The sequence below is a fragment of the Lissotriton vulgaris genome, chromosome 11 (genome assembly GCF_964263255.1).
Source record: "Lissotriton vulgaris chromosome 11, aLisVul1.2, whole genome shotgun sequence".
Taxonomy (NCBI): Eukaryota; Metazoa; Chordata; class Amphibia; order Caudata; family Salamandridae; genus Lissotriton; species Lissotriton vulgaris.
The window spans coordinates 349986204-350012530 of record NC_141699.1 but is presented as its reverse complement, the minus strand read 5'-3'; the positions used below and the strand labels follow the sequence as shown (position 1 = coordinate 350012530).

The 26327-nt window shown below is 49.3% G+C and overlaps 1 protein-coding gene across 3 annotated transcripts in view; it reads left to right on the top strand.

The window, feature by feature from the left end:
• LZTR1 (leucine zipper like post translational regulator 1) overlaps positions 1–26327 on the top strand; it is a 201651-nt gene that overhangs the window by 79545 nt on the left and 95779 nt on the right. For all 3 annotated transcript variants that reach the window (XR_015300907.1, XM_086943316.1, XM_086943315.1), the window contains one exon: positions 23350–23519. Coding sequence is in view for 2 of the 3 variants with exons in the window: in XM_086943316.1 (XP_086799442.1) it covers positions 23350–23519 (170 nt within the window). In the remaining variant the exon portion in view is untranslated. The remainder of the gene's footprint in view (positions 1–23349; positions 23520–26327) is intronic.

Below are 26327 nucleotides of genomic sequence, written 5' to 3'. Positions count from 1 at the left end.
TCAGAGGTGCAAGTGTACAGCGTGAGGGACTTTCCTGCAGCTAAATTTCTTCTTTAACAGAGTCTCTTATTACAGAGCATTCTCTCAATAAGTTAATGCGTTCAGTGATGAATTTTATTGGGTAAAAGGCCTTTTGGCTGGTTAGTCCCAGAATAGAGGAACATATTGTCACCCTTCTAGGGAGAACAGATAGTGGTCCATTCAAAATCAGTTACTATGTTTAAACACCATATATATGTGTTCCTTTAAGCTCATTATTATTTTTTAACTAGATCGGACAGGTTCTAATGCCTAAATAATACTCATGTGTTTTGTTTCTCCAAAAATATTAACATGGGCTATGACATATATTGTTTCTATCACTGTTTTTGGGTGTCGGGGTTTTACGGATTCACAACACGAGATTCTCTTGAAAAACAATTTGCTTTTCTGCATATCGCAATTAGGTAAAGGCCATGATTCTATTAATTTCAAATGAAAGTTCAATTATCTGTCCATAAGACAACAAACGTTTGTGTGAATAGATTTTATTACTGTTTTCAAAACTGTATTTCACTGTTATATTTGGGGTACTTGTTTTCTAGAGCTTCATACCAAAGTCACTCATTGTTTACCAGTCCAATAGGTAAACTTATAACAGCTTGGCTCCCAAAGGGCCTCTCATTCAGCAGATCCTATATTGGCTATTCACTTGCAGAAATGTCCAAAAACATGACCTTTTCTCAGTGATAGTTTCCGTTTTATCCAGTTAACACAAGATGGCAAATTTTCGTTCTGCTTAGCTACACATTCCAGTAACTTTCACTAAAGCCCACCCTGCAGATCATTGCCAGTTTTCATTACATGTAGCTAGCACATAATTTATCAACATATAACACTGACAGACAAGCTTTTAAGAAACCTAACTCTGAGCCTCTGGTACTCAGCAACTATCCTCCCATCTCCTTGCTGCCCTACTTTGGCAAAATCCTTGAGGCTCATGTAGCAAACTGCCTCAGCTCCTTCATTGAACACTCTCACTTTCTTGACTTTCATCAGGCAGGTTTCAGGGGGCCATGGCTTCGGTGCCGATGTGGATGCTCGTGTGAGCTGAGAGCTCCGCGCCGAGCCCGTCATTTATCCTGGTTGGGGAGCCAGTAATGCTCCTCAAGCTGCCCAGGAGCGAGAACGATGGTACGGAGAGCTGCTATAGATAATCTTAGGCGAGGCAATGGCATCGCCGAGGGCCGGGGCTGAGCGGACGGCTGAGCTCGGCTTGAGCAGAGCAAAGATGGTGCCGAGAGTAACAGCTGAGAGTCTTAGCTGACGTGGTGAGCGGGGCTGGGACGGTGGAATTTTAGAGCGGAAGACCCCCTAGAGAGCGGCGGGAGTCCAGCGTTGCCGGTCCAGGGGTGGACAGCCACGAACAGCAGACATGGTGAACACGGGTGGCGGGGACTGAGGGAGCCGATCTGCCCCCGGGAGCACCTGGACGTCGTGGCAGGTGCTGAGGAGGCGGATGGGCAGCGAGGTGATTAGCAGCGAATATTGCGGATGAGGACCCGCTAAGACTTTGCTGGGGCCTTTCCCATCTGGTGCCCAGGATTGAGGAACTAGCTGGGGGATTGACCAGTGCCTCTGGCGGCCATTTTGAAGGACACGCCGAACAGTGAGATTGAGGGGCCATCGGCGCTCTTTCTTGCTGGCGCCTCAGTCGAGAACGCTTCCTAAACGATCCCCAAAGGCACTTATACTGAGAGCGGCACTGGCGAGGTTGGAGGGGCTCCTGGGGCAAGCAGGGGGAGCGCCCCCGGAGCCGGCAGAAGAAGCGACCGATCCACGGAAGCAAGATTTGATAGAGTAGCAACCGGAGGGGATGCTGCAACAATTGGTGGAGGTTATACTCAAAGCCATAACGGACACCAGAAACGCCCCCCAGCAGGATATAGTGCAGGTGACACTAGGTCTGGGCCTCCCCCGGGCGGATCATGCAAAACTCGCAGATTGTGTGAAACAAGCAGAAACCACGTTTGAGGTCCTGGAACCCGCTCAGAGGGTGCTCGAGGCTCAGATGCAGAATGTTAATCGTCGCTTACAAGCCTTGGAACGATGGGCTGAAGATGCTGAAGGGCGAAATAGGAGAAATAATGTGCGGGTGGTAGGTCTCCCTGAAGGTGTGGAGGGACCAGTATGGTGGACTACCTAGAGACCTGGCTAAGGACTGCAGTTACCCCTGAATCTTTGACCCCCTTCTACACTTTGGAGAGAAAGCGCATAGGCTGTTGGCCCGACTGCTGGCGCCCGGGAGGCCACCCAGACCAGTGGTGGCACCCCTACTCCACTACAAAGACAGAGACCTGCTTCTGAATAAGGCTCACACCATGGGCCCCTTTAAGGTAGAAAATAACAACGTGACATTATTCCCTGATTACACGTTCGAGGTGCAGCGCCATCGAGCCTCATTCTTGGAAGTCAAGAAGGCAATCCGCACTGAAGGAATACAGTATTCATTGATGTTTCCAGCATGCTTGAAGGTGGCCATGGGCGGTAAAACTTTCTTCCACAATAGCCCTGAGGAGGCATGGGACTGGCCGTAATCCTATATAGCGGGAAGGGGCGAGGCTGGTTGCAACCTGGGGCCAATTGGGACGCGCTGCACCCTCCCCGATCGCGGCACTCTAGAAGGCGCCATTCAGGCACTCAGAAACCTACGGGGTCCCAGGCGGAAAAGGAGAGATCGGCTGCGTTACAGATCATAATCTGTTACTGTTGATGATACAATGGTTCCAAAAGAGCCCTGTGATACCCACATGGGGATTGCAACCTGAAGTGCAGGAAAACCCAGTCTTTCGCACAGAAATTGAAGCGGGAATTGCGCAATACTTCATTGAAAATGAAGGCACGGCATCGAATCTAACACTAGAGTGGGACACTTTTAAGGTGGTAGTACGGGTACTGTGTATTACTAAAATGCCGGGAGTACGGAAGACGCTAATACAAGACACAGAATTAACAGTGCACAGATTGAGAACAGCGGAGAGGGCTCGCCCTAAGAACCCGGGAGAGCAGGAGGAAGTATCAAAGGCTAGCGAGGGGGTGGCAGCCCACGTAGAGAGGCTATGTTGTTTTGACCCCAGAGCTTACCTAGCGCGGGCGCATGTGCAACGAGATAAAGCGATCACACTGCTGGCTTGGCTGGCCAACCCAGCTCCTAGGGGTACGTCTATTTTAGCGTTGACTTCTTCGGTAGGCTCAGCGGTGTATACCCAGCGGGGGATCAAAGGGATGTTTCTAGAATATTATGACAAATTATATAGGAGCAAGCTGCGAGTTACTGTCGACGCCATGGAGGATTTTTTGTCAGACATAACCTTACCGCGGACTTATTAGGTCAGGAGATAACTTTGGGGGAAATACGATGCGCAATTAAACAGATGGTGTGTAACAAAATTCCGGGCACGGATGGACTACCTATAGAGTTTTACTCAAGCTGTATAGATTTGTTGGCCCCTAGGCTCCTGGCGGTATATAGGGAAGCGCAGACGGTGTGGTGGCTGCTGGCCTCCACGTGAGTGGCAATTATTATCCAGATCGGTTTACCGCCCATTATCTATGTTAACATCAGACTATAAAATATTGAGGAGGATTCTCGCGACTCTGCTCCTCCCATGTATTTAGCAGTTGGTCGATCATGATGAAGCGGGATTCATCCCAACCCGAAATATGGCCACTAATATACGACGTCTACTCCGCATACTGGACGACGATCACAGAGAGAATACAGCTGCTGCGGTACTCTCGGTAGACATAGAAAAGACGTTTGAAAGTCTGGAGTGGCCATACCTATTTCAGGTTATGCGCGCATTTGGTCTTGGGAAAGCTTTTGTGGGATGGACGGGGATAATTTATAGCTCAGTGACGGCACGAGTGCCGACGGGGATGGTGGTTTCTTCCTCCTGCTCAGTGGTCGAGGGACGCGGCAGGGATGCCCGCTATTGTCGCTGCTGTTTGCGTTGGCTATTAACCTGTTGGCCGCACATGCCGGACTAGGACGGCGTTATCAGGGACTAGACCTACGCGGGGGATATGCAGCACATATGATTATATGCAGACGATTTACTAATTTTCCTGGCTAATACAGAGGAGGCCCTGGAAGGAGCAACATACTTATTCTGGGAGTTTGGCGGGATCTCAGGACTGAGAATGAACTGGGGGAAAACTTTCCTTTTCCCAGTGATTCCATCCGAGGCAAAGCGGTACAAAAGAGGGTGGTTATGGACGGAGCATCTGAACCAAACACTCGCACCCAGTCAAAAGAACTGGGTTTAATCCATCACCGTTCTTTAGCCCACTCTGCCACCTCCGTTCAGACATGGCCATATGCAAATCAGTCTGACCCTGTGCCTTGTGGGAACAGTCCATAATTTCTTTTTATTCTGTGCATATTGCGGTCTAAAAAAAAAGTATGCAAATGACCCACCCCGGCAAGGCCTTTATTGGGGCTCGTGCCTGCTTTGCAGTGCACAGCATTGCTAACGCAGCGAGAGCCCTTTTGTGTATGGGGTTTTGAAAGCTGCTCACACGCTCGTGTGTGTGAGCAGCTTTCCGCAGCTGCCATTGGCTTTCGCGTGCTTATTTAACAAAAAAAGCCAGCACGCATTGGATAAAGGCAGGCGCATGTCCTGCCTTTGCTCCACCGATTCCCGACTGTGGCTAGCACATGCAGCAGCTCGCGTTTGCCTCGCTGCCGCCCTTCCTCCCCCCGCTCCTCTGTGGTGCGCGCGCACCACTGTTTTTTTGTAATTATTTCCACCAGCTGTCATTGCAAATAAATTACACGAAAACAGCATAGCAACAGCGTTTATATTTAAGCAGTGATTGTTAAAGCTGCTTTGCAAATACATTTATAAATGTTATTCGTCAACGGCTTCTTTAAAATAATGTACCTTTTTTTGGTAGGGTTTAAGACGCGATGACTTGTGGGTAATCTCTTCGAGGGATGCCCTCAAGTAGCTACTACACAGCCCTTCCTGCTTGCAGCTCGTGTTGGACAGTTGATTGGAGTGCACTGTGTTTAGGTTTCCATTTTTTAATAAGACATTGTAGCATCTAGCTCATACGTTTAGATCCTGACGCATGCCTCTGCGGTGTTTCTCGTCAGTCACATATTCCCACATGTCTGGGTGAATTGTCATTCACGCTGCAGTAACCTCACATAATTCCCGGCATTTCGCATTATTATGGTTACACACGGAATGTCTGAGATTACGCCACATTACGTACCTGCACCTTTATTTGGATTTAAAAAACTATGGCTGGTTTCATTCTGTATATACGTTATTGGAGTGTAAAATATACGAACCTTTGTTTGATCGTGATCGGGTATATATGCTCTTTTACGTTTGTTTTGGCAACACTTACCTATTTTAGAAGTACAGCTTCATGACGTCATCAGAGATCAAAGGTTATGTATCGATAGGCACGTGAGGGTGTGACAGAAGTGTGTAATTTTCATAAGCTCTCGGTACAAGAGCTGCGCACACAGTCAGCTTGCACAGTGACCGCAATCAACCAGGAGGGCTCCTTCCCGGAGGGGGCTCGGCTCTAAAAACGAAACTACGGCATTTTGAGTTTTGTTTCTCTGGAAAGAGAAACCTGCGCTGTGTGCAGAGGTGGGAGGGGTGAGTGACTCAGCCCCGTGGGGCCGGAGATCAGCTGAGGCTGCACTGCCCTCTCTGAGGCTGGAATCCAGAGTCCCAGCGCCTGTGACTCGGTGCTTCATTTGAGCTGGAGGTTGAGGACCGGTACTTGTTTTTTCCGTCATCACAATGCGTTCCGCTTTATCATTCGGCAACGCCTTGGGCTAGACAAACAATCCCATAGCAACGCGGCCAATCACAGGCAGAACGCCTCTTTTCAGCCCCCTCAGTTACCAAGTAAAACAGGTATATGACCCCCCCGGCCGGAAGGGAAGGTCAAGGTTCACCAAAGGTTGCTGCTTGTCGGCCAAATGGAGTATTTATTTTTCACCTTACACGAGTGGAGTTAGATTTCAATATAGGCCTTCCTGGTGTTTTAAGGCCTACATTCCCCTCACGTCACGCTGCATGTCTGTATACCCACTGTGTCATGTACACAGGTTTCCAAGCACAGCTTTGTAGTACAACGGCAACCCGGAGTCCGTGGGCTACCCGGTGAAGTACTGGCGGCCCGACTTGCAGAGACCGCCGCTTACACAGGTGATCAACGACAGGCTGGAGCGGGATTTCACCTGGAGGAGTGGACCGAGTATGAGCTGCAGATCCAGGCTAGGTCGTCAAAGATCGCACCAGGGAGTCAGGTGCGAACATAAGGCATCAGTGCTGCAGTGAATGGACTCAACATTTTGACCTTTGACCTGCTATTTTATGGGTTATATTTATATATTGAATTAATCAAAATAAAATAAGTACACCGTTTAATGTTATTAGTCTTTTATTGAGAAAAATGCTGCCGGCAGTTTTTAGCTTGTGCCATTTACTAATTTCGCCCTGTATTTTCTTAATGCTCAATTAAATACAGCTTTGTTATGTCTGCTGCTGTTATGCTAGTGCAGCTAAGATTGCTATGTGCTAAACGCCTGATAAGAGATCATATGTTCATATGTGGCAGGGCTGACTTAGCCTTTCATCCTTCAAAAGTTGATAAATGCCATTAGGTTGGATATTTGTATCACATGTTATTCAAGTGCATGAGTACAATATAGCTCATGGTCTCAACTATAATCTGCGCAGGGCTTTAAGTGGGATGAAAAAAACTGGGGGATCTCTCAAAGGGACGTGGTCAATGTAATTAAGGGCGTAGCTTAAACACGTAAGCTAAAAATCTGTGTTTAGGACAGTGTGCCGCTCGACTTGTATTTTGCTGTTCCTATCATTGCGTCCAGATATATGATACAACAACGCACATCATACCTACAATTTAGGACTACTGGCTTTGTCGGTGGTTGTTAGTTGCATAAGATAAATAAGCAGCAACTATGGCTTGTATATAATATTGAAAAAAAATCCACATAAAGCCCTATTGACACCACAACAATGTTGCTGCTCCTGAGTTTCAAAAAGAGAAGAGAAATATAGAGAGAAAAGTACACTTTAAAGGATTTCCCTTCCACTACAATGTTCACCACGCGCACATGTATGTGCCTGCTGTCCCTGTGCCAGGACAATAAACAGAACCTGATAGAGACCAGTTTCGAGGCCCCCTCAAAAAAAAAGCATTTGAAATGCAATAGGTCTCGCATTATTAAAGTTTGAGCTATTGGTGTTGCATTATTTAGTAATTCCAATAGCTCAAACTTTAATAATGCGAGACCTATTGCTTTGCAAGTGCTTGTCTAAAAGAGACACGTTAGTGAAATATTCCTTACCTTCGAATATCCCCAGGCATCAGACTGGATCTGGAAAGTTTTTCATCAGCAGTACCCCTGCGCGTCCACGTGCAGCTCCACGTCGGTCCCTGGCGTCGTAAGTGCCGAGATGACGTCACAGAGACTACTTAGGTGCCACCCATGCGCGCTGAAGTCTGTTCTTTCTTTTTCCACGCCAGCAAGCACAGATCCAGTTAGAGCACATACCTTAGTCACTTTGTGACTAACTTTTTTGAGACTTTTGTCTCTACTTCTTTGAGTCTTGACTCCTGGTGCCACGTAGGGATGCCTGGGTTTCAATCCTGCGGGGCCTGCCACCGTACGATGTCAGTGGCCGATCCACACGGCGTTAGTCTTTACTGTCTGGAGCGCGATCATGACTCCCGGTCATGCTCCTGGCCATGGCTCCGAAGGCTTTGCGGGGGCGGTCCCGAAAGCTGCTAGCGGCCCGGCAGTCGTCTCTGCGCCGTTCGAGGTCCAGGGATCGCTCGAGGGACCGACCGCAGAGCCATCATCATCGCTCCTCAGGGTCGAAGTCTTCACCCTCAGAATCGGGAAAGAGTTGTCACAAGAAAAAGTCAAAGAAGCTTTTACGCTCTCCGACGTCCCCCTGTCGGTCTCCGGACATGGACGATGGGGTCAGGGGTTCTTCCCCACAGCTCTGTTGGAGCCTGGGTGTCCCGCGGCCTACCCAACTTATCCGTGTTCATTGGCGACTCCGGCCCAGGTGCAAGATTTTCTTGCCGCCATGGACCGACTTTTCAGGCCTAGGGCTCCCTCCGGCGCGCCTTCCAGCCCAGTGTCCCTATCAAGGGCCCTTGCTTGGCTCCGTCCCAGCGCCGCAGGGTCCTCCGCCGGCGGCTCCTGCCCCGGCGCCGCAGGGTCCTCCGCCGGCGGCTCCTGCCCCGGCACCCCCTACGGCTCCATTCCTGGCGCCGCAATGGGTCCCGTTCGTTCCACCTCCACCCTTGCCCGGGTTTCTGGACAATTTTGCTCCGGCTTGGGACCCTAACTGGGACATGGAGCCGGATCAGCGCCGGCCGGCGCCTTTCCCGGCGTTGGAGCATTTGTATTCCCCTATGCTTCCCCCGCCTCCACAGCCTGTGCCTCGGGCCGTGGAGGAGGGGGATGGCGGGGAGGGGTCGGAGGACTATCTTGCACGGCAGTGCGAGTCCGAACATGAGTGTGCGGAGGACTTGGAGGATGCAGGTGGCCTTGACAGTTCCTCTGAGCCTGGATTTATGTCTCCTCCCGCTGTCATATACCGTGGTGCTCTGTAGAGCAGCTCAGGTGCTTGACCTTGATCTGCCTACTGTCACTCTCAAGACGAACCTCCTTACTGAAGTGCTTCAGCTGGCGTCAAGTTCTATGGAACCTCTGCTCCCCTTCAATGAGGCCTTGACGGATGTTTTGATGAGCACCTGGTCTAGACCAGCCACAGGGGTTCCTGTGGATAAAAACGTGGCCAGGCGTCATCGCCCAGCACCAGGTGACCCTACCTTTTTAACAAATCATCCAACTCCGGAGAGACTGGTCATTCAGGCCTCCACTTCCCAAAGTGCATTCCCTACCGCCCCGCCGAATAAGGAATCGAAGAAGCTGGAGCAGTTTGTCAGGAAGTTATTTTCCTCTGCCAGCTTGGGGCTGCGGTTAGTCCACACTGCATGCCTCTTGGGCCACTACTTTCACGCTGTGTGGTACTCGCCTGTTTGGCGATAAGGCAGACAGTGCGCTGGAGTGTTTCAAGGACTCTCAGGCTACAGCCAAGTCCTTGGGTCTCTCCACCACCCGCCCAGCCACGTCTACCTTTCGTTCCTTTTGTGGCCACGGAAGAGGCGATCCTGCTCGTTCGTTCAGCCAGAAACCCTGCGCAGAACCAACCTCAGCACGGCCGCAGACGTGGAGACCGCCGTTGCGGCACAAGGGGCCAGCGTGCGGGTCAGTCTACCTCCGCTCCTGCAGCATCCGCCTTAAAGCCTGCCTAGTCTGAGCTTTGGGGTGCACGCCACGCCGGTGGGCGGCAGGATTGAACACCACCTCCCCCACTGGCGTTCTGTCACTTCGGACAGGTGGGTGCTGAAAATCGGCCTAAGGGATTACTCCCTCCCCTACGAGTCTTCTCCCCCCCAGCCATGCCACCTCCGTTTCTTTGCATGTCGGGGGATCACTTTGCGCTTCACCAACAGGAAGTCACGGCCCTCCTGGCCAAGGGGGCCATTGAGTGCGTTCCTGGGCCAGAAGTAAGACGTGGTTGTTATTCCCACTACTTTGCGCCCCTTCTTGGACCTCAAGAACGTCAATCGCTTCCTCCGGAAGTAGAAGTTCAAGATGTTGACTGCGACTCAGGTCTTGGCTGTCCTCGACCCTGGAGACTGGATTGTAGCATTGGACTTGCAGGACGCATATTTTCACATCCCCGTCCTGCCGGCCCACCAGAGTTACCTGCGGTTCACGGTAGGCCAGGAGCATTTTCAGTTTGCTGTGCTCCCCTTTGGCCTTACCAGCGCCCCTTGGGTGTTCACGAAAGTGCTTGCTGTGGTCGCAGCTCATCTGCGCAGGTCAGGGGTTTCAGTTTTCCCCTACCTCGACGACTGGTTGTTGAAGGCGGCTCGCCCCAGGCAGTCATCACCCGCCTTCAGAATATAGCCAACCTCCTGTATTTGCTGGGGTTCTCCATCAACGTGCCGAAGTCACACCTGGGTCCCTCCCAGAAGCTCCCTTTCATCGGCGCGGTTCTGGATTCAACGCAGTTTCGGGTTTATCCTCTCGAGCAGCGAGTCCGGGATAGTCCAGCTATGATTCCGATCTTTCAGCCTCTATTCCAGGGCCTGATGGCCTCCTGCATCTTTCTAGTGCAACATGCCAGATGGCATATGTGGGCTCTGCAGTGGGACCTGAAGTTCCAATGGGCACAGCATCCGGGCAACCTGTCCGATCACATCCAGATCTCGGAGGGCACTGCACGTCAATTGCAGTGGTGGCTCACTAATCGTGATTGGGTCAGTGGCAGATCCCTCTCCCTCTCCCAAACTGAGCACACAGTGGTGACAGATGCGTCCCTCCTGGGCTGGGTCGGCCACTTGGCAGAGGCAGAGATCAGAGGCCTCTCATCTCCGGCGGAGTCCTGGCTCCATATCAACCTTTTGGAGCTTCGGGCGATCCGCCTTGCACTGAAGGCATTCCTTCCCTCTGTCCTGGGAAGGGTAGTGCAGGTGTTCACGGACAACACCACCGCCATGTGGTATTGCAACAAACAATGGCTCAGCGCCTCTGGACATAGCTGGAACATCAAGGCATTACCTTGGTGGTTCAACACCTGGCAGGGCGGCCGTACTCAGCTGCCGGTGCTTGATGGATCACGAATGGTGTCTGAACTCAGACGTGGCACAAGGTCTCTTTCTGCAGTGGGAGATCCTTGGTTAGATCTATTCGCCACCAAAGAGAACGCAAAATGTCATCAATTCTGCTCGTTGGAATTTCCAAGGCGGCACTCGCTCGGCGAGGCTTTTCGCCGCAAGTGGAATTGCGGTCCGGATTGGGCACGAAGATAATGGTATCCCGAGCTACTCAGCATGGCGATCGATCCCCGGATCCGACTGCCTCTTCGGGACGACCTTCTGTCACAGCAGCAGGGGACGGTCCTCCACAGAACCTGTCCAGCCTCCACCTCCATGTGTGGAGATTGATCGGCGACAGCTGACAGCTTTCATTCTTCCTCCCCCGCCCTCCCCCCCTCCTCCCCTATCCATCCTATTTTCCCAACGCACTGAAAAAGATGAAAGCATGGACACCGGATATTGTTCTCAGGCCTTTCCAGAAGAATTGGTGAGTTTGTCGGGTTCTGCCCGTCAAATTGGTATCTGCTGGGTACGGGATTCAGTGAGAGCTTGGCACTGGTCGTATTGGTTAATATCTGAAATTGTAGTAGTTAATATCTGAAATTACGACACAGTTCATGTTTGCACACTCAGGCTTTCTCATACTGTGTCATGCGGACAGTCTTAAATGCCCTTATCTACCCTGTAGTATGACACCTCCAAATAGTGATTGTCGGTCATTGCTATATTTGCTTATGTATCGGACATTAATGTGAAAGTTAGTGCGGTTGAAATCCGTTGTGTTAATGATTGCTCATCAAAAAGGGTAGCTTTTTATTGCACAAAGGTGGGAGTTTTCTGGGAGACCACACTTTGGAAACGATTATCAGTTGCACACTGTATTTTTAAGAACTTATGTCCAGCTGCAGATTTTCACATCAGTTTTCTGATTAAGACCGGGCATGTTTTTCTCAGAGACGTAACTTGCAGTGTTGGCAGCTGCGATCGAGGGTCAGAACTCATTCCTTGGGATGAGTAGCTCCACTATTTGAAGATCTATATATACCTGTTTGATTTCTAGAAAGTAGTGGTTTAGTCCGTAGATGAACGATTCGTGGGTACTTTTAAACACCACCATAAACGCTCCGGTGTTTACCAGTGTGGAAGCATGCTGTGTCGGCTCGCCTTTTGAGCTGTCTGCTCGTTGCTCAACAGCACCGCCTTCTATTGAGCCCAAGGCTCAGAACCTGGGGGAAGCTGTGGAGCCAGGTTTAAGTCTGGCGGGACACTCAAACATCCTGTGATTCTGGGCAAATCACTTCATCTCCCCGTGCTTAAAAAAGGCGAATGTGCCTTCAAGAGAACGACGACCCACCACCACCAGCAACAGGCCGCCCGCAGAAGCTGGAACAAGATCACAGCAGACCAGCTCGCCACCTCCCTGAGCCAGCACCCTCCTGCCAGCTCAGCGAAGCCCAGCCAGGCCGCCGACAACCTCACGAAGTGGATCAGCAACTGCGCGGACGAACTCGCCCCTCTGAGGACCCCGCCCAGCAGACCCGGCAGCAAGAAAGCCCCGTGGTTCACCGACGAACTCAAGAGCTTCAAGAAGAACTGCCGAGCCCTCGAGAAAGTCTGGAGAAGGGAACCTACACCGGACAACAGGACCTCCTTCAAGCTTGCCACCCGGAAGCACCACCAGCTGATCCGCGCCGCCAAGAAAACAGCATTCAAGGACCGGTTGGACAACAACGCACACAACTGCAAGGAACTCTTCAACATCGTGAAAGAGCTTTCCAACCCCAGCACAGGAAACAACGACATCACCCCATCGCAAGACCTCTGTAACTCCCTCGCTTCATACTTCCACAACAAGATCGCGGACATACACAACAGCTTCAACAACCAACCAACGCACACCATGACCGAACAACCACCCCCCACCACCACCCTCCACGCCTGGACCCCGATCAGCACCGAAGACACCATCCGCACGATGAACTCCATCCACTCCGGATCACCGACCGACCCCTGCCCTCACCACGTCTTCAACAAGGCCGACGCTGTCATCGCACCCCACCTGCGAGACATCATCAACACATCCTTCGACACCGCCACCTTCCCTGAGAGCTGGAAACACGCCGAACTCAGCGCTCTGCTCAAGAAACCAACAGCGGACCCCACCGAACTCAAGAACTACCGCCCCATCTCGCTCCTCCCGTTTCCTGCGAAAGTCATCGAGAAGACCGTCAACAAGCAGATGGCCGCCTTCCTCGAGACGAACGGATCCCTCGACCCCTCACAGTCCGGCTTCCGAGCCAATCACAGCACCGAGACCGCCCTCATCGCCGCCACCGATGACATCCGAGCCCTGATGGACAATGGAGAAACAGCGGCCCTCATCCTCCTAGACCTCTCCGCGGCATTCGACACGGTCTGCCACCGCACCCTAGTACAGCGCCTCAGCAACATCGGAATCCAGGACAAGGCGCTGGAATGGATCATCTCCTTCCTCGACGGAAGAACACAGAGTCCGCCTACCACCGTACAAGTCAGAGGCCTCCGAAGTCATCTGCGGCGTCCCTCAAGGATCATCTCTGAGCCCCACCCTCTTCAACGTCTACATGAGCCCCCTCGCGGCCATCGTACGCAAACACAACCTCAGCATAATCTCCTACGCCGACGACACCCAGCTGATCCTCTCCCTGACCAACGACCCCGCCTCCGCCAGAGCCAACCTGCACGAAGGGATGAAAGAGGTAGCCGAGTGGATGGCGACCAGCCGCCTGAAACTGAACTCTGACAAGACGGAGGTCCTCATCCTGGGCTCTTCACCCTCCGCCTGGGACAACTCCTGGTGGCCTCCCGCCCTGGGCGCCGCACCCTAACCGACAGACCATGCACGCAACCTGGGCTTCATCCTGGACTCCTCCCTCTCCATGACCAGGCAAGTCAACAACGTCTCCTCGGCGTGCTTCAACATCCTACGCATGCTACGGAAGATCTTCTGGTGGATCCCCACCGAGACCAGGAAGACCGTAACCCAGGCCCTCGTCACCAGCCGACTGGACTACGGCAACGCCCTCTACGCCGGTACCACCGCCAAGGTCCAGAAGAGACTCCAGCGGATCCAGAATGCCTCAGCCAGACTCATCCTCGACATCCCACGAACCAGCCACATCACCGGACACCTGAGAGACCTTCACTGGCTCCCCGTCAACAAAAGAATCACCTTCCGCCTCCTCACCCACGCACACAAAGCCCTACACGACCAAGGCCCGAGCTACCTCAACAGCCGGATCAACTTCTACGCTCCCAAACGCCACCTCCGATCAGCCAACCACGCCCTCGCCGCCGTCCCCCGCATCCGAAGAGCGACTACAGGAGGAAGGTCCTTCTCCTACCTGGCCGCCAAGACCTGGAACTCCCTCCCGACCGACCTGCGCCTTGAGACCCTACGGGTATGTAGCGCGCTCTATAAGTGTCATTGATTGATTGATTGATTGTGTAATGCAACTGCTGTTCGTGTAAAGCGCTCTGATACCCTGTGTATTTGTACCTATGTATTTGGAGTAAGTTGTAACAAATAGGGCGGAGGCTTGTGCCAGAGCAAAGAAAGCAACGAAAAGCAATGGCTGTATCTTAATGCCCAGTGTAATTGTTTTGTTTTTTGCCTAATGGTTTTTGTGTGTGTTTGGCTGAAAGTAGTCTGCTGGCTTCTACCTACCCTCTTAAAGTGACAGAACTACTGCTCTGCGCATTAAAAGTTAGGGAGTTGTAGGGATTGGATCATAATTACAGGATCTGTGTCTGAAGCACTAAACCCCAGGTCTTAAGCCGGTCCCAAGGTTGATTCCCTATCCCCCAATACTCCTTTACATGTCGTGGGCTCTCTCTCTCGGCTCCTCAATATCACCCCTACCTCTTTCCCCTGTTCTTGTTTATTTAAATCATATTACCAGAACACAAGCCTGCAGATGTTATTACACTTCACCCACAGCGTTCACCATACACCTTAGCAAAGACTGCAGCTTTATGTTATTAAGGAGACTTCCATGCTCACTGATCCCTCCGTGTTAGACTCGGGTCTAAAAAAAAAAAGCATTTGCAGTGCAATAGGTCTCGCAGTGACATTATTTAGAGCTATTGATATTGTAAATGACATTGTTTTTTGTGTGTTTTTATTTTGTAAAACATAATGAAAATGAATTGTAATTTTAAATAAAAGTAAAAAGATAGTACTAAATGGCCTAATGTGATATATAAAGACTTATTGTGTCTAACTGTAAACTACATGTGTTTGGTAGAGGGCAACATATATTGTATATGTTTGTGAGTAAGATGTGTTGTACTGATGGAGTATTTAGATTAGAATGAAGGGGAAGATATGCAGATAAAAGGTAAGGGAATTAGGGTAGTATTGCAAATGGCTAGGCCTTTTATTTTGGGTTTTGTTTTACATATATAAATAAAATGCATATACATTTACAATGCCAATAGCTCAAACTTGCGTAACTGCGAGACCTATTGCATTGCAAATGCTTGTTTAACATAGAGGGTTAGCAAGCACCAAACTGCGTGACACGCCAGGTATAGGAACACATGGAGAAAAATATTGCCTTTCAGCAGGAAATGGTATAGTCCAAGGGCTTTGTAAGAAATGCTAATTACTACTCCTACTCCACCACCTTCTACTCCTACTACCCCACCACCTACTACTCCTACTACCCCACCACCTACTATTCCTACTCCACCACCTACTACTAGTCCTACTACTACTACTCCTCCACCACCTACTACTCCTACTCCACCTACTACTCCTATTCCACCACCTACTATTCCTACTCCACCACCTGCTACTCTTACTACACCACCTACTACTACTACTCCTACTGCTACTCCTCCACCACCTACTACTCCTACTCCACCAACTACTACTCCTACTACTACTCTACCACCTACTACTCCTACTCCACCACCACCTACTACTCCACCACCACCTACTCCTACCCCACCCCCTACTACTCCTACTACACCACATACTAGTCCTACTACACCATCTACTACCACTACTCCTACTACACCACCTACTATTCCTACTCCACCACCTACTACTCCTACTATACCTACTCCACCACCTACTACTCCTACTACTTCACCACCACCTACTACTCCTACTACTACTTCTCCTACTCCACCTACTACTACTCCACCTACTACACCTAGTAATACTCCACCTAGTAATACTCCACCTACTACACCTAGTAATACTCCACCTACTACTCCACCTACTACTACTCCACCACCTACTACTACTCCCATCACCTACTACTACTCCCATCACCTACTACTCCTAATCCACCACCTACTACTACTACTCCGCCTCCACCACCTACGCCTCCTCCTCTACCACCTACTCCTACTCCACCTACTACTCTACCACCTACTACTCTTACTCCACCACCACCTACTAATCTACCACCACCTACTACTCCACCACCACCTACTCCTACTCCACCCCCTACTACTACACCACATACTAGTCCTACTACACCATCTACTACCACTACTCCTACTACTCCTACTCATAATCCACCATCTACTATTCCTACTCCACCACCTACTACTCCTACTACACCTACTCCACCACCTACTACTCCTACTCCTCCACCACCACCTACTACTTCACCACCACCTACTACTACGTCTCCTACTCCACCTACTACTACTCCACCTACTACACCTAGTAATACTCCACCTACTACTCCACCTACTACTACTCCACCACCTACTACTACTCCACCACCTACTACTACTCCACCACCTACTACTACTCCTACTCCACCACCTACTACTCCACCACCCACTCCTACTACTACTACTACTACTCCACCATCTACTACTCCTAGTCCACCACCTGCTACTACTCCACCACCTACTACTTATACTCCACCACCTACTACTATACCTCCTCCTACTACTACTCCACCACCTACTACTCCACCACCTACTCCTACTAATCCTCCTACTCCACCACCTACTACTCCTACTCTACCACCTACTACTCATACTCCAACACCTACTACTACTATTACTCCACCACCTAATACTACTACTCTACCACCTACTACTACTCCACCACCTACTACTACTCCACCACCTACTACTACTCCACCACCTACTACTAATACTCCACCTACTACTACTCCACCACCTACTACTACTACTACTACTACTCCACCACCTACTACTACTCCACCACCTACTACTACTCCTCCACCTACTACTACTCCTACTACTACTACTACTCCTCCACCACCTACTACTACTCCTACACCACCTACTCCTACTACTCCACCACCCACTACTACTGCTACTACTCCACCACCTACTACTCCTACACCACCTACTACTCCTACTCCAGCACCTACTACTACTACTCCTGCACCTACTCCTACTCCAGCACCTACTCCTACTACTCCTACTCCTACTACTGCTACTCCTACTACTGCTACTCCTACTCCACCACCTTCTATTACTACTACTACTACTCCACCACCTACTACTACTACTACTCCACAACCTACTACTACTCCTACTACTACTACTACTCCACCACCACCTACTCCACCACCTACTACTATTACTACTCCTACTACTCCACCACCAACTACTCCAACTACTCCTACTCCAACTACTCCTACTCCACCACCTACTACTCCACCACCTACTACTCCACCACCTACTACTCCACCGCCTACTACTCCACCGCCTACTACTCCACCGCCTACTACTCCACCACCTACTACTCCACCACCTACTACTCCTCCTACTCCACCACCTACTACTACTCCTACTCCACCACCTACTACTGGTGGTGGTGGGTAGGGTGCTGGTGGGTATAGTGGCAGTGGGTAGGGTGGCGGTGAGTTGGGGTGGAGGGTGGCGGTGGGTAAGGGTGGAGGGTGGCGGTGGGTAAGGGTGGTAGTGGGTAGGGATGGTGGTGGGTATGGTGGTAGGGTAGTGGTAGTGGGTGTGGTGGTGGTACGGGTGGGTGTGGTGGTGGTAGGGGTGGGTGTGGTGGTGGTGGGTAGGGTGATGATGGGTAGGGTGGTGATGGGTAGGGTGGTGATGGTGGTGGGTAGGGGTGGTTGATAGGGTGGTGGTGGGTAGGGTGATGGTGGGTAGGGTGGCAGTGGGTAGGGGTGGTGGGTAGGGGGGTGGGTAGGGGGTGGGTTTGAGGGTGGTGGGTAGGGTGGAGGTGGTGGGCATGGTGGTGGTGGGTAGGGTGGTGGTGGTGATGCTTAGCGGTGGTGGGTAGGGGTGGCGAGTAGGGTGGTGATGGTGGTGGTGGGTAGGGTGGTGGGTAGCGTGGTGGTGATGGTGGTGGGTACATACATGCGTTACATGAGCACACATTCATTTTTGTTAGGCACGGGGTGTTTAAGTGATTTGCCCAGATTCACAGGCAGCATCGGTTCGAGGCAGCGCATGCGCACCATCTGGAGTCCAGACCTAAAAAGGAGTTAAAAATGGCACAAATTATGTATTTTTTTGCGGGAAATTATCATGGGAAACTCGTATTATTTTCCAGCCAGGAGACCCAATTATTACACCCAAGCACCAAACAATTCTGACATGGGGTGAGCTAATGCTATATTATAAACACCCATGATTGAAATACAGAATTTTGCGTTTCCCTGCTCCTGTGTGATGTCTGTGTCAGTCTACGTTTCTGTATTTGAATTCCGGGACTTGTACATATCCCAGAATACAAAGAAAACACTTGGACTGGGTTAACATTTTGACAGGGATGGCGCGTTGTGTTAAATATCACCATATACAGCGTTAATAAAGAGCCAATAAATATATTTTCACGGTAAATAAATGGAAGTGTCTTATGATGAGGTAAACATAGAAATCCCGTCGTGTAGCCCCGAGAAGGGGACGTTTGTTACTTATTTTCTGCTAATTCCGACCAGTACAATGCAACCAAATTGTCGGGAACGGAGGTGACTTAAAACCAGTTGAAATATATATTGCCTATATTAGAATGATGATGCTTACCCTTGGTTTTGCCAATACATTAAAAAACAATATTACATCGTTATAGGGGAAAAAATGCATTTGCCCCGGCCCCCCAACTCCTTAAGCTGTGCCCGATAGGCAGAGAAGGGTGTAGCGGGCGGCTGAGAGAAGAGACGTTTGCAAACAGAAATAAAGAGAGTCGATACAGATGGGGCCTTTTGGAAAGGGGGGGGGGCGCCCATGCCTTACCGCGCCCTGCTACTCCCCCCCCAGGCCTTTCATTCCGTCACACCCCTGCTCTCCTCCTCAGCCCCCCACGTCTCCTCATCTGCCCATCTTTCTGTCAATTCCTCGGAACTCCTTCACCCCCTCCACTCCCCCTTTCTTCACTCTCCTTGCTTCGGCACTTCTGTCTTTCCCTTCTGGGTCCTCCCTTTCAGATACATGCCAACATTTTAGGACAGGGAAGTGGAAGATTGTGAAATTGAAATAGGGAGAATGTAATTCCCCCATTGACTTCTATTGAACAAGATGCAATTTCAGGCGGGAGATAGTTAAAAGGAAGCCATTTGGGCTCGAAAAATCTGGAGTCTCCCGGCTGAATCGGGTCTATTGGCACGTCTGCTTTCATCCCTTCACTTGTGCACCCCCACAGCACCTCTGCCCCCATCTCTCATCATCCCCACCCCTTAGTCTCAATCATTTCCCTTCAGCCACTGCCGCTTACTTCTCGTTTCTGGGTCGAGTCTGAAGCCGAATACTTTGAATCCCAGCAGGGTCGGCTCAGCCCCTCATCCTTTCGGTGTCGATACAGCGTGGCCTTCCGTTGGGTAGCTGTACCCTCCCCCTCCTGTTTCCAATGCTTTCGACGGTTACATACTAGTGGAAGTGCGTGCATCATGGAGTGACCCTCGTACATGCGCTTCGCCCTCCCCAGACCCTCCTTTACTCATCTTTTCACCTCTCTTTACCTCCTCCTCACGTTCATCCCCGCTCCCTTCTTTTCCGTTCCTTTCCTTCCTCTCAGTCCATGGCTCTGTTGTTCCCCCACTTGTTCCATTTCTCCGCGTCGGGCGGTGTTATTCTTTTTACACCCCTCCTCCTTCCCTCCCCCTTCTTGTTCTCCATTACTTTCCTCCTCTCGGTCCTCCGTCCTCCCCCAGACTTATTTTCACTTCGCAATCCTGCTCTATTTTTTTTGTACGACCTCTCCTCCCCCATGTTCCTTCTTCACACCGTTTCCCTTTCTCCTTTCATTCCCGTACGGTTTCGTCCTCTCCCTTCATTTCTTTTCATCAGCCCCGCCCCTCCCTCTGGCCTCACACTTCCATGCTTCTCTTCTCCACTCCATGCTTCTCTTCTCCCCTCGCCTGATGTCTCTTGCTGCTCCAGGTGTGATCTGCACTCTTCTTGCCCCTTAAATGATTTCAATGAGCCCTCCCCACCCCCGCTCTCCCGGCCCCTCCCTCAGTCTTCACACCTCCACCCCCCCACCCCCCCCTTCCATGCCTCAGTTTCTCTCCTTACCTCGTCTCTCGGCTCTGGCAGCCCTAGGTCGGCCCTTGTGATTCATGCATCGCCAACAGCCTGTCCCTCGGAGCTTGGCTGTCCCTCGCAGTGCAACCACGAGTGAGGGGCTGAAATGACTGCACAAATGAAAACTAGGCGGACGAGGCGGGGACGCAGTTACAACACTCAGCCCCCCGCACCCACTCCGGGGTCGCTCATTGCAAGACAGGAAGGGCAGGTGCTACCATACCACCCAAATCTAGTGCACAGGGTGCTGCTGAATGCTCTTTAGGTTGTTGTCCCCGGCAGGAAGTGTAAAAAGTACAAGAGAATAACCGATAACAAGGAGGGTCCATCCACTGCAATGCAACAATGACGAAAAGCACAGGCACAGAAAATAAAAAAAAGGGGCGGGAACAGGATACTGAATCCCGCCCCTTCAGGACTTCCTGACCTGCCTCGTGGTTGCCAAGGCAATATTTCTAAAAATATTGTCCTGCTACCGTAAAGCAGGTCATGGAGTCCTCGAGAGGAGGGATCCAGAGCAGACAAATCTGCTAAACAGGAGCTTTTTCCAATGACAGGCCTCCGTTTCCAGAGGCCTGCCAATGGAAAAGGGGGGCGTGGTTTCACGCAGTACTGAAATTCCCCTGTTCACAATAAGTCTTTGCCTGCAGCAGGGCCATGCCCTGCAATGCAGGCTTCGACCTAAAAAGCATTTGCAGTGCAATAGGTCTCTCATTTGCGAAAGTTTGAGCTATTGGCATTGTAAATGACTGTGCCTTTTATTATGTTTTGAAAACCTGCAAGCGGTGCCTAAACACGCACTTTGTACTATAAGTTATAATCGTTGCTTACGAGAAGCAAGGCTGGCAGTGAAAGAGGCGCAGTTACTGCCAGCCTTGCTTCTCTTAAGCAACGATTATAAGTGAAAAGTGCATGTTTAGGCACCACTTTCAGGTTTTCAAAACATAAATAAAAGCCACTGTCATTTACAATGCTAATAGCTCAAACTTTAATAATGCGAGACCTATTGCATTGCAAATTCTTGTCATTACTTATATACACATTTGTGTTATGAACAGCTTATGTATGATGAACTCTAGAAGGAGTGGTTTTCTACGTCAATCGAGCTGATTGGCTACAGTGCAAGCCTAACAAAAAGGCAGATGGGTTACATCACTACTATATGATTCATAGTAATTCAAGAATGTAATCTTACAAATACATCACAAATTAAGTATTGAAGTTGCAGTTTAATTACCTTTTTCTTAACCGCACTTTTAAAACGAGCTGCTTTTAAATAGAGTAGTACCCTTCATTAGGACAGCCATTTCCCCAAATTTGCGTTGCCCTTAATTAACCAAGATAGCCTTAACCAGAATGCCACCAAATTTGTGAAGGTTTAGAAAGGTGCACACACTATTTTTCTTTCAGTACTAGTCTTTCTCTGTGGTGGACTTAAAACACCCAAACACATGAACAGTGACACGGACCAGGCCAAGGCCGGTCATCTTGCTCAACCTCGACCGGGCAGCATGAAAGACAATGACCGTATTGATTTTATCTATAACGAGACCAAGCCAAATCTATGAATTCGTTCAAGTACAGTGAAGATTTGTTTAGTGGTTCCGGCTTGTAAGATAGATCACCCTGGTAAGAAACAGGTGTTCTGTCCCAGTGAGCATAAAAGCAGGGTAGGCAATTGACAGCCACTCCTTGTGCCACTTTGCAGTTCCCAGAACCCTGAGGTTCCTCCATCTACCTTCACTCTCAGTATGGGGCTTTGTACATGCAGTCTCTTAACTATCTCCATCCAATAACAATTCACAGACAAGTAGGCGAACAGAAGCTTAACCAATGAGGCCACTGAAGTGTAGCTGGTACATAATGACCAGGTACCATTATGCCCAGTTAGTACTTTATTCACAAAATCCATTGTGTAAAGTTAGCTAATGTTCCCCAAGTTTAATTATGCCCCCAGAACACTTGAAAATCACTTTCCACTATGGCCACTTAGCACATTTTTAGCGATGCCGAGTATAGGCAGAATGATCATGATCGGTTCCCATTTAGACCCTTGTGATCAGTTAACATTACACCTAATTAGCACATCATCTCCCATTGTCATTATGTCCAGTAAACACTCCATGACTGGTTTTTATCAAGCATACTGAGCAAATCACTGCTGCTTAATGTTATTGACAATTAGCAATTCATAACCAAATTGCGTTGACCAAATTTGGTTCATGTGTACACACAAATGTAGTGTTTTGGACCAATTCTGAGTTGTATGTTACTTAAATAATATGTCTACGTATACTTCACTGTTTAATTATGGTTCAGCCACACTTATAATTGAAAAAGCATTTTATAATTACCTATAATTTATGACTCTAAGGTCAGATTTGCACAGAATTTGGCAAAACACTTCCTTATACAACTAAGATCCTGCATACCAGTTTTTGTTCAGATCATCAGGCAAGTATGTTCTGAAGAAAAAGCCCTAAGGGGTTGGCCATAGAACGTTGTCAAATGTCAGGCGTTGTTGATCCCGAGCGGTATTTTTTTGTATCCCGCTCGGGATTGCTTTTAAATTATGTAGGAGCGTAATGTAAGTAAGTTCAGTAAAAATTGTAACTGTTAAATTTGGTATGTCTAGGGAAACTGAAGGCTATTACTGTGATTCTGGTTGGGATGTGATTGCAGAACACTGCACTTGTATCTGAGAAATACAGAATATTGTGGTCAAATGACTATTTCTTATTTAAAGTTCATGAGAACAAACTTAGCAGAGGGAATAAAGTGTTAGAGAACCAAGAGGTCTGATGCTCAAGTCCGGCGAAGAATTCTTAGAAAGTAAACAATTGCTGCTACATTCTATTTGGTCTCTGATACTTCTGGATAATATCATTATTTATTGTTTTATATTCCAAACATCTATTATGTTGTTTGAGACTCAATTGGATTTTTTGATCTATCCAGAGCAACAAATAACAAGATCAGTCATTGATTAATTGAATTGTTGATGCCCATAGAGGCTATACCCTGTCAGTAAAAAGATTTCCCCAGATATGTGTTTTTAAGCTGTGCTTACTGGTCCTCTAGGCCACGTTCAGGATGTTCTCCTTATCATGGATGTTTACAAGCTGGCGTTGCACTTTCAACTCTCCCGATTGGAGCAGCTCTGCCTCCAGTACATTGAGGCCTCTGTTGACCTTCAAAATGTCCTCATTGTGTGTGAAAATGCCAACAAGCTACAGCTGGACCAACTGAAGGTAAGTCCAATGTCATGTATCACATGGCCTGTAGATTAAGACTGAGGAAAATTGCTTTGTTCTTTGCAATACTCCTAAAATCTGAGAAATAGAGTATTTATCAACTTATATTTGCTCCTGTAGGGTTACTGCTATGTTTAGAGCAAATTTCTCGCTTTTTAGGAATCATGTTAAACTTCCTGTGAATCTATAAATATTGCAGATTGTTCAGGATAATTAAATGTAAAAATTTGTGTACTGAAATTTACAAGTACCCGGGTCCACACACACAAATGAATAAAAACAGCATTTTTTTCATCCTTCATTAAAGTAAGTATCCCTGTGTAGAAGCTCTTGGCTCACAACACCATTAATTTTGTGGGAAGTCCCTCACAATAGCTGCCCTGCAAACACATTGACTCCTTCCCTTCACAAGAGTAAAAATATGAGTGTTTTCAATGAGAGAACTACTTTCATCTATAGCAATGTTTACCAACCTTTGTATGTAAACGCACAAACGTATCCCGAGTAGTAGATTCCATCTTATTGGCGAAAATATTGTGTAAACAAATCCTGTTTTCACAATGATCCTTTCTCAGACTTTCAAAACAACTACCAATAAGAGATGGTTTCTATGCCTTCCTCCCAACTAGCGGACTTGCAGTCTATGCTTCTGGACTATAGGAAGAGATTTGCAACGCAGCTTCAGTTGCGGTGCCACTTTCTTCAGTTCCTCCTCCTCTGCCTGCTACCCCTCAATTGCCAAAGCCTCTGCTGATACCTGTGGCCCAGGATGCACCACCTCTGATGAGGACCAGGGCAACGTAGACATACCAGATCCAGACACAGAATAGGATGACAATGTCATTCCTGATCCGGCTTCTCCTTCACCAGCACCTATTGATTCCCCTCCTGTGAACATAGAGGGTTTCCATAATTTGATGGAGAGAAGTTAAGAGATTCCAACTGCCCATGCCCTCAATGCAGTCGGAGTGTTTCCTTTATGACTTTAGGTTAAAAGTGATGCAAAATCCAGCCACGGTCATTCCGGTACTACCTCGCCTGGAGAAAAACTATAAGGCTCCAGATGATAGCCCGGCCTGTTTGGTCAGCCAGCCTAAACCGGACTCGGTCATCTCTCAAGCTGCCCAGAGGAAGTCCAGGAATCCTTCTGCTCCCCTCAGGACTCCTCTGGACAAAGAGGGCTGACGCCTTGATAACGCGGGCAAGAGATTTTCCTCCATGTCCAGCCTGTTGATCAGGGCTGCGAACGTCTTAGCTATACTTGGTCACTATGATCTCCAAATGTGGTGCGACGTTTCCCCCTATCTGAACCAGTTGCTGGAAGAGGGAAGCAAAAAAGATTCTTCAAGAGGGCGAGGTAACCTCTACAGAAGTAATTGACTGTGCAATGGACATTGCAACAGCTGCTTTCCGGTCCCTGGCTGACGCTGCTGTCCTTCGTCGGCAAGGCTGGCTGTGGGCTACATGGTTCAGTTCTGAGGTCCAAAACAAGATCTTGAATCTTCCTGTTGATGGGGTAGCGCTCTTTGGGAAGCATGTGGATGATGCACTCCAGGATATTAAAAAGGACACGGAAACCGCAAAATTCTTAGGGACTCTGCAGTACCGCAAGATTCTCTTCCGAGGAGCCAGAGGGAGAGGTAACACCACATACAGAGGAGGATACCAACAGCAGCGGTATTCCTCGTATGGTTCACAGTCACAATCCTACCAACCGAACTACAACCAGCAGCAAAATCAATGCTCCTCTTTCTCTGGATCGAACAACAGAGGACTACAAGGACGCCAGGGGAGGGACGCATCTAAGCGTCAATAGCGGCTTGCTGGCTCTGACTACTGTCCTTTCTCCTCCTGACCTCAGTGGGAGGCAGAATTTCCAATTACCTCCACAATTGGCAGCAAATCACATCGGACCGTTGGGTGCTGAAGATCATTCTATGCGGCCATACTTAGGAATTTGTCCAAACACTACCTTCCAAGCCCCCTCGCGCTACTGCATCAAAACATCTACGTCTTCTACGGTTGGAAGCCCATCAAATGCTCCTCAGAGAAGCGATAGAACCGGTCCCTCTTTCTCAGCGGGGAGAAGGTTTCTACTCCTGGTTCTTCCTGGTCCGGAAGACTATAGAAAAGTGGCGCCCTATTCTAGACCTGAGGGAGCTCAACACCTATCTCATCAAACAATTATTTTGCTTGGTTTCTCTGCAGGATATTCTTCGTCTTCTCAATTCAGGGGATTACTCGCCCACATTGGATCTAGAGGACGCTTACTTTCACGTACCCATTCATCCTGCCCACAGGAGGTTCCTTCGCTTCACAGTAGCCAAGAGCAACTTTCAGTTCAAGGTCCTACCTTTTGGACTCCGGTCTGCTCAGTGGATCTTTACAAAGGTATTAGCTCCGGTGGCAGCTTTTCTAGGAAAACAACACCATCAGGTCTACCCTTACCTGGATGACTGGTTGCTGAAAGCTTCTACAAAACAGGCAGCAAAACAATCAGTCGTGGCATGCACATGCCTTTTCGACAATCTCGGGCTGACTCTCAACTTGGAGAATTCGACCCTCTGTCCATCCAGAACAGCCAGATTTCTGGGAGCCATTCTGGACAGGTCCATTGACTAGGCTTTTCCCACCTGGGAGAGGCAGGAAAAGCTGATGGCTATGGCCCTTCTGCTGTTAAAAAGACAGTCACTTTCAGTACGCCTCTACAAGTCTCTCCTATGGTCCATTTCCTCCTGCATTCCTCTGATTCCTCACTGCAGGTTGCGGATGCGTCCTCTCCAGGAGGTGTTGGACTTGCAGTGG